Genomic DNA, 9,715 nt, shown 5'->3' with positions numbered 1-9,715 from the left:
GATGTCATTAAATCTGTCGAACGTCATTTGTACCAAGGGGGACGACTCTATCTACATTGAACCAAATCATCCTTCTGATGTAGAATGATTTCGCATTCAGTTGAGTAAATTTCAGAGTAGTCCACAACCATGGAATAAAAAACAACGACCATTATTTAGCACGAGATTTCCCCCTGGTAAGATCTGTATGCACAATAATCCGGACACATCAAAACTTAAGTAAAACACAAATTTCGCTTTATATATCAATTGTAGTTGATTATTTGAGATTCATGGGATGTAAACTTTGCGCTTAACTCCATCCATCTGTAGCATTTTTTACCATAGTAGATTAGAAAGCCAGCCCTGGGAGCTGCTTGAAATCTTCGAGGACATAAGTTCCATCGTCCATAACAACGCATGAAAACTTTGTCAAATATTCGAGCCCGTGATTTCGCTGTCAAATTATGTTTGTCGTTGCGATTTAGAACTGTTTTTACTTTATACGACTTCAACCCCAAACGCTGTTTTGATTTATGGAAAAAACCAGGTGACATTTCTACTTTGCGAACCACCGTTTGAACAGAGAGATTCGGGGTTTCCTACAATATCCTCTTCACTTTTCAGTCCATGACAAGATCAGCACGTCCAATATTTTTATCACTGCTCGGTTTCATCTCGACCGTCAATTTAGGATTTGCATTAAATCCGGACAAAATCCACTCGCGCACGTGTTTTCCATTCGCCGCTATCTTGAACACTAAACATGGAATGTAAACACCAATCATAGCCATTTTCATCAATGACTTTCAGCTATACCTCAGCGAAATTTTTCACTCCTACGAGCAATATTTCAAAAGCTACAGTGATTTGAAGGAGACCGGATTAATGTGATGATGCCATCCTGCCCAGAAAGTCCATTTGTATTTTTTTTTTGCAAATAAATATAAATATAAATATTTGAAATTAATCGTACTACTGATTTTCATCTGATCTTCCTAAATACCATTCGAGATCAACAATCATTCAAAAGAAATATGAAAAGTATTGCACTGTTAAATTATTTTTCGTTTGATTTACGTCTACGTAGGCTTTCAAAAATTAAACTAAAATCATCAGAGCCGAGAATTCTTGTTCACTACACACTTAGAAATATTTATAGAAATCTGTAAAACTTTACCGAAATTTCAACAGCTGAACGTTCGGTAAACAGTTTCGCAGATTTCCTGTAATTTTTCACAAATATCTGTGAATTTTTCACAGATATCTGTAAATAATTACAGGAAAACTGTAAAATTGTTTACCGAACGTTCAGCTATTGAGATTTCGGTAAAATGTTACAGAAATCTGTAAAATAATCTTAGTGTGTATACAAAACATCTTAAAACTATAGTCATATAGGTACAACACAATAAACATTTTATCTTCCGCTATCCAATAAGCCTCCTCCACCAGAACGGGAGCCACTTCCAGTGGTTTCATTATATAGCAGATTCACAATCAGAGCGCTTCCATTGCAGCAATGGACGCAAAACGTGGTCAGCACTCATATATTCATCATAAAACGGTTGCTTTCCAAATTCGACGACGCATCGACTGAAAGAACAATGAGGAGGACCCGAGGGAGGACCATACAATGGTTGCTGCCAAGTAAACAGACGATTGCGTGACACACATTGAGAGTGGTCTGTTCTGTCGACAGCCGAGTGAACACTGTTTCGAACTGAATATCTAATTTAAAGCAATCATCAGAAATTCGTAAGCATATTGTTAAAGGACTCGAACAATAACGGATTTGAGTTCACCAGAACATTCTCGAGCATATGAACAAAAAACATACAAGCTAAACGTCGATTGTTCACGAATTACAACACGCCTACACAAACTAACTGTATTATCTGATACACCAAACTTCTCTTAGATTCTGGTGTCGGTTTGCCAGAATGAGTCTATATTCACGAGAAATTTACGTTTAAAGTCATTGTTTACATTTGAAACATTGGTCCTTTTCACATGCTGCTTCTTCCACCATACGTCAAAACAAAAACGATACAGTTGAATGCAAAGAACAAATCTCGCGTCACTTTTCAAATAGACCAATGTAACATATCCACCATTTTGAGAAAATCGAAGTTGAAGTTCGACAGATTATTATTTTAACTGTTTAAAAACAATACATTTTGCAATACTATTTTTAATGCAGTCCGTGTATAATAACGTTGAAAATTCAGAAGAAATGGTAAAATCGCAATTTTGATTTGAATTTCATGCTACAACCAATGTTGCTGATTGATGAGAGAAGCCGCGATTTGAAACCGACAATATTCTCCACGGGAGAGAACTACAAACCAAAACTGTCTCTGTTCATCAGTCACCTACCGCTTCAAGAGAAGAGCGAAAGAGTGCCCTTAAGGTTTACGCCTTTATCCGTTCATTCTATGAAATGCACAAATCCAAGCCGATACCGAGGAAACTCGGGCACTGAGTGAGTGCCGCTCGAGTTTCAGGTGGCTTGAATCACTGATTGACTGAGTCAATGTTTGAGCAAGATTTTACTGGTTATTATGTACGGATACGGAGACACGACAAAGAGAGAGAAAGAAAGTTTCTTTTTCTCTCTGCCTGCCGCAGTTCGCGTTCTGTTTCATTGGTGAAACACCTAAAGTTTGCTGCGGGGAGGCGAAATAGTTTGCAACAAATGGATGGTTTTGCGCTAACGAGGCATCTTGAGTTCAGTGAGGGAAAGATGGTCACTTTCTGTTTTAATTAAAAAAATAGTGTCGCATAAAATTGAATGTACTAAATTTAGTGCTTTAGCTCACGAAGTGCTCTGTTTTTAATTTATGAAATGTTGCCCACATGCAGAGTTTATAGTTACCGGAAATCCGTATATGTTACGATGCAAATCAGGGCTAGAGATTGTTTTTGGATTTATAAACAATAATAATTAAATAGGGGCTCTTCATTAACTACATGGACTGTTTTTTTGGGTTCTACACAGTTAACGTTTTTAGTGCATATTTTTATTGGAAATTGTATCAACTGTGGACATTTGCCATATCTCTTGTCCTATAGATAAATACAGAAGTCTGGGGGCAAATAGATCACCGGGGTAAAATTGATCACAATGAGATGTATTTTTGGTTAGCTTATAGTAGGGGTATTCACTGTGCGCATCGTAAACATATACACTATCGTAAAAATAGCAGGGTCAATTGGAGTGTAATGGAAGTTTACGCATTTACGAGGGTTTATACGTTTACGATGCGCTTTGTGAATACCCCTAGTATATTTTTGGTGGTAGATATCAAGACAATTCTGATAGCATTTCATTGTGAGACTCCAATGTTTTTCTGCATAAATTTCAGATTTATTGAAAAGATGTAAAATATCATCAAATTTCATCACTCAAACAAGTACAATAGAAATTGATGCCACTGCACAGTGTTGCTTTTTGCCGTTTACGTGCGCTTTTTTAATAACTTCTCAAACATTGATTTAAGAGGTAAAATTTGTTCAAAGATGTTTTTGCATATGTTAATCCACTTCTACATCAAGGTTTGGTGATTAATCTACCTTAAAGTGAGATAAAAAAAAAATTATCTGATTTAGATAGAGACTTATCGTCTTGCATAAAGTTGTAGCAAATGTTATTTTAAGCAACTTTGTCTAACACTCAAAATTTCTAGATCTTATAAATTACGAGATATGTATCATTTTTCGTGAAATGCGCCTTTAAATCATATTTTTTAGTATAACTGATTTTCTAGGCATCCTACAATTTTAGTTTCTTCTACATTTATATTTTGCATGTTTAAACACATGCTTTTGCTGAACATTGTAAATAATTATCTCTTGAAACAAAAAAGTTATTCTTGAACAATCAATATTTTTAGGGGTATTTGCTCCTCAAATAACTATTTCCGGCGCAAATTGGCATAAAATTCTAGGAAGGATTCTGAATCTATACTTATTTTACTGCCGAAAAGTTTTAAAAACATGTGGCAGCACGCGATATTTAAGGTGTTTTTTAATAACTAAAAAACTCCTGCAAATGTCTAATTTTTTAATACACTGGAGTCGCTTTTTACGCGGTTTTTTACACGGTTTTTTTTTCACGCGGATTTCGGAATCAACACGGTTTTTTTTTACGCGGATTTCGGAATTCACGCGGTTTTTTTTGCGCGGATTTTGGTTTTTTTTACGCGGATTTCAGAATTAACACGGTTTATCGTTATACACTAGAGTCGCTTTTTACGCGGTTTTTTTTACATGGTTTTTTTTTCACGTGGATTTTTTACACGGTTTTTTTTCACGCGGATCTCGGAATTTACACGGTTTTTTTTCACGTGGATTTCGGAATTTACACGGTTTTTTTTTACGCGGATTTCGGAATTTACGCAGTTTTTTTTACGCGGTTTTTTTACGCGGTTTTTTTTACGCGGGACGTATCACCCGCGTAAAAAGCGACTCAAGTGTACATATTTTAATTTTAAAAGATAGCATGTTACAATGTTCAGCAAAAATATGTATTTTTGTATGGCAAACAACTATGTAGAATATGTTAAATATATAGTTTTCATTTCGGTGGCACTCTTGTTCCATCTGGCCCTATATTACCCGCTCCCTATGTAATAATAAGTAACGAAAAATCACCCTTTCCCCACATACGTTACATAATTTGTAATGCAAATCACAAAAGATTATTTTATATTTCTTTTTCAGTTTTAAAAATAATTATTTCTGTACTTACCCGAATGAATAATTTCAACATTCTCATTCTCATTCATGCATTGTGCGTTTATTGCAAAAATGTGGCGACCCCGACATGACACTGAATCTATTTTCAGGTTCAACAGTCGCCCCTATGCACGCTTACTATAAAGTTGTTTTATTTCCCTTGCCCCTTTATCAACGTACCCAGGTACATCTACTTCAACGAACATGTAGACTAACTCTAATTCAATTTGTCTCTATCAACACACTCTGACTCAGACCTCGAGTTAGAAGCATGGTGAATCAGAACGACTAAGCTCAATTACTGAGAGAGAGAAAGTCTGGTTAGATGAACACATTCTCACACAGCAAAAAAATAATTTTGATATCACATCAAAGTGGATGCACTACAATCATGTCGAAAATTTCATGTAATTTTTATGACCATATAAATAAACAAATGCAGTAAAAGCAGCGTAATGTCAGTTCATGCATTGTATTAATGATAATTTTGTCCTTTTTAGCAAGTAATATTACACCATATTTTCGACATGATTGTAGTGCATCCACTTTGACGTGATATCAAAATTATTTTTTTGCTGTGCAGCATTTGTCTGTTCTCCCACTGAGTTGAGTCGGAATATTTTTGTTATTGCCTCTGTCCTATTCGTAGTGAGAGCCTGGTTGGAAAGTGAACATTGTGAGTTGTATCTCTCAAATAATGGTACTGAGTTTTCATTGATGCGAAAATTTGCAACATTGGCTACAACATAGAAAAAACCACATAGGACGTTTTGACAAGTCGAGTTGTACATCGGACATGTTACATTGGACGATTTTTATCAATGACATAATCAATCAGTGTTACATTGGACGTTTTGTCTACATGATACTAGATTCCCTTTCACAGATTTCAGAGTAGAGTACCGCCCCGCCTTTGGAAAATGAGCACCAATCATGTTAGGCAGTCCGAATGACCGAAGTAACAATCATATACCCATCGTTTCAAACTGTACATTGGACAATTTTTGATCAATGATTATTTTAAATAAATGAAAGTAAATTTGGATGGATGTTTTTGTATCACATACAATGATAGAAGAGCAATAGTTTGTAACGCTTAACTCGATTTGTTTACATTTGTTACATTGGTCTATTTGAAAAGTGACGCGAGAAATGCGACTGATCTTGTTGAGATACGGGTTGCGGGTTGTGACAGCATTTTATCCAGGCATCCAGTTCCCCTAAATTTAGTAAACTAAAACATCGCTTAGCTGAATTTACAATATTTGGAAACCTGTTTACCTGTTTGTAGCATTAATCCGGAAGCGATTTCAAGTGTACCTGCATTAAAAACACAGAGTGTGACCCTACGGTGCCAAAATTGAGCATTTTGAAGGGAAGAATAATAGCATACGATGGGTTTTAATAAGATTTTACAATGAAACTGTAAATCTCCACTAGCCTCGAAAAGAATACTAGATGGGCCTTCTTTTGAGCTGAAACCTCCAAATAGTTTAGATGATGAGTTAACAGACAAATTGACAGATGTTGGCGGTACACATTACAACTTTAAATTGAGTAGGATTCACTTCTGTATTGAGTCGACTCTCAACTTAAAACAAACATCTAAGATTAAATATTATTCGTTTTAGACTAATGTTGTTTTTTTTTTCTATTACATATTATATTCTGTTTTGCCATAGCGTCTATTTTGAATAAAATTGGAATATAACTTAAAACAGGTAACTTTTCACAACTCCGAGTAAAATGTTACTTAACTGTTAGTTGTTTTCGATAGCCTTGTTGATATTGAGCTGTAAACTGCTAAGAGCTCAATTTTCAGTTCAAAACAAAACTACACAACGAAGCGCTTTATGATGGCTTGAACCTTTTTTCACAGATGCCAGTAAGATCATTTATTTTTCATGGTTGCCAAAACATTTTTTTGTGCACCCGCTTATCTATGGAATCTATAGTATCTATAGAGTGAACCATATTGTTGATTTATAACATTTGATGCAATGCTGCTAGATGATATTTTATTTTTGGTTGAAATTTGGACTGCTTTAAAATGTAAGTTAAATTTAGTTAACAAGCATGCTCAAATTTGGCCAAAAATCTTATTTTAATTGATATAAATCATATTGATCTTTATTTTCTTTGCCTATCTAAAAAGATAGGCAAAACAAAAGAATATCAATATTATTTCAATATTGTATTTCATATTTGTAAGGAGATCTAACCATCTCAAAAATTAAACTTCATTTTGATGTAGAAGGGATGTATTTCTGATTGGAAGACTTGAAATAATAAAATTTTTGTTACGGTGAATGCATCAAAAGTCTCGCTAAATGCAAACTATCGATTTCAATCAGGATTGTATACATTGCTCTACATTTATTGTTTAAAAAAAAAATACTTAGTTACATATAGGTCAACATGGACGAACGTTCCACAGATATTCAAATCCCAGCTCCTTCGGCACTTTACCCTTCCACGTAAAAACTTGCCCGACGGTTCGGCAGATGGTGTTGTTGGTTTTCCAGTGGTTCAGGTTCATCTCGTAAGGTTGGAGGCATCCGTAAGGCACGTCATACTTTCGCTCACCAGCGTACAGATATTCCTTCAACTGTTTGTTCTTGATGGCGAAGTAGCCATTTTTCTGCTGCTCAACCGTCCATTGCATCTCTTGAGTTCCGTTGATGAAGGCCGATAGATGTACTCGCCTCCGATCGCCATCGAGCTGCATGGCTTTGTTGGTATGGAGATACATCGGAGCGATTTGATTCTTGATGGTGTAAATTCGGTACTCCTTGCCACTTTTCTCGACGATCCATTCCTTGTCGACTAAATGTTCCCAGTTATCGTAGTTGACGTTTCGATCGTACATGCTGCTGTGGTACAGCCCGGAAAATAGAAATTTCCGATAGGCGACACTCTCGAGCAGAACGCATCCCATTGGTGGGTCAGATTTGGACAGTACGTGAATAGCTGCTACCAGCACCTGAACTATTATCGCTCGTAGATACATGGTTCAGTTATCTTCTAGTTCGTTTAACGTTTGAAGAATGATGATGATTGAAATATGTGGCCGAGTTTTATAGTATCTTAGTGGCAAAAAGTAGGGTTATGGTGTCGAATATTCGACAACTTTTCGTTATCATCTAAGAAAAAGATAAAGTGTGCAATTGCTGATGCCCTTACCCTACGCTACGGGGATCCCTCTTTATCTTGCAGAGCTCGATAGCAGACGATTGATATCGTCACAAGACACATGTTCTAATGAGTGAAAAAAAAAAATGAATTTAGAATTTTAACGATTGAGTTCATGGAAGCACCGGTGCGTACATTTTCATGTACGATTCCATGACGTTTGATGACGCGAGTAACTATAATGGCAATCGATGCCAAAAATTGTTATTACATCATTTCAATTATGGTCGATTTATAATTGATTCAAGTTGCTTGTGTTACACACTCACTTCAATACTAACCCTTTTGGCACACCGTAGCATGAGATTCCAGGAGCAACTCAAATTCGAGCTAGCTGGGAGCGCAGGTTGTGCTAGTTAACCAGCGTATATGTAAACAGACCAATAAGCAGTACAATTATCAACGCTAGTGAACCACCATAAGTGTAAGCTGGTGCCATTATTTCCCGTGCAGATTGGATGTTGATTATGAGATTTCTCAGTGAAGCGAGATATGGAACAATCCGCCACAGACTGAGTGCTTAATAGACTGATGCAAAATTTGAAATTTTCGCTCCACAGTGTTCAAACGGTTTCAAATCGGGTCCTGATTAGCCTCCGAAAGTTTAAACTGATTTGATAAGAAACTGACTTGGCACAAACCATTTGAAGTTTATATTGAAATGACTATGGGAAAACCAATTTTTTTGTTCATTGTCTTCTAGCCTTTTTTCATATTGTACTGTTAACAAGTTCTTTTGCTATTCTTATTGGAATTTTTTATCAGCTACAACTTTGCAAAAAATCATTTTTCAGCCAATCGTCAAATGAAATAGTTATAAATTTTAAGAGATAAGAGATTGATAATCTTATGGCAAGATTAAGCAACTGTATTGTGGGCAACACTGTATTCTGCAGTGTGACATAGTAGCCATGATTTTTGTCCTCTATTGGCGTTGACGGCACCGTCGAAAAATTTGCTCTTTCAGCAAATATAGACAGTTTCTTAAAGGAATTTCCGGTGTGAAAGGATAGTACAAAGTCCGCCATGTTTCACGCACAGTCTGAAATTTGCTTATGGATTTTCTCATAGGAGTAAAGAGCTACAGAGTCGCCGTCAACGCCAATACTACGCGCCATAAACACCAATGTTGCCTGCTGAACAGTTGATTGAGTATAATCATAAGACATCAGTGACTTGAATCATTAATGTGACAAAATCCTTACATTAAAGGGTGTCCACGATGAAATTGCCACACACAAAATTGATTCGCAAAATTCGAGTTTTCATCCGATTGCCATCAAATTTTCAGGGATTGAGAAATAACTATTAAACTTCATTTTACCATTTTACTCGTATTTTATTTACAGTCCATACGCAAATGCCCGCACCTTGGCCTTAACCCCGGCCATAAGATTCTGCACAACCTGTGAATCAACCGTTTTTTGCATGTAAACCCATACTTTCTTCAGTTCCTCGACTGTCTTCACTATCTTAGGTCGTTTAAGAAGGTGCTGCTTCATAATCGCCCAGTACTTCTCGATGGGGCGGAGCTCCGGAGTGTTGGGAGGGTTGAACATTTTCGGCACGAAATTGACCTTATTGTCCGCATACCACTTCAGCACGTCCTTGGAGTAGTGGCATGAGGCCAAATCCGGCCAGAAGATTGTTGGGACGTTGTGGGCCTTCAGGAGAGGAAGCAGCCGCTTCTGGAGGCACTCTTTTATGTACACCTGTCCGTTCATCGTGTCCTGGGTCACGAAAGGTGCACTCCGCTTCCCGCACGTGCAGATGGCTTGCCAAATCAGGAATTTCTTCGCAAATT

The 9,715-nt window shown here is 36.7% G+C and overlaps 1 protein-coding gene across 1 annotated transcript; it reads right to left on the bottom strand.

Moving 5' to 3' along the window:
* Positions 1–7,132: 7,132 nt before the first annotated feature.
* On the bottom strand, positions 7,133–7,729 carry LOC135703650 (uncharacterized). Its single transcript, XM_065224930.1, has one exon. The coding sequence runs from the start codon at positions 7,727–7,729 to the stop codon at positions 7,133–7,135; it is 597 nt and encodes a 198-aa protein (XP_065081002.1).
* Positions 7,730–9,715: the final 1,986 nt, after the last annotated feature.

This window comes from Ochlerotatus camptorhynchus, unplaced genomic scaffold (genome assembly GCF_037179485.1).
Source record: "Ochlerotatus camptorhynchus isolate MF236.1 unplaced genomic scaffold, CSIRO-AGI_Acam_v1.1 ptg000220l, whole genome shotgun sequence".
NCBI lineage: Eukaryota > Metazoa > Arthropoda > Insecta > Diptera > Culicidae > Ochlerotatus > Ochlerotatus camptorhynchus.
Note: the sequence above shows the minus strand (reverse complement) of the source record. Positions and strands in the feature narration are given on the sequence as shown.

Coding starts and splice junctions, on each gene's coding strand:
- LOC135703650 (XM_065224930.1), bottom strand. CDS start 7,729: ATGTATCTACGAGCGATAATAGTTCAGGTGCTGGTAGCAGCTATTCAC.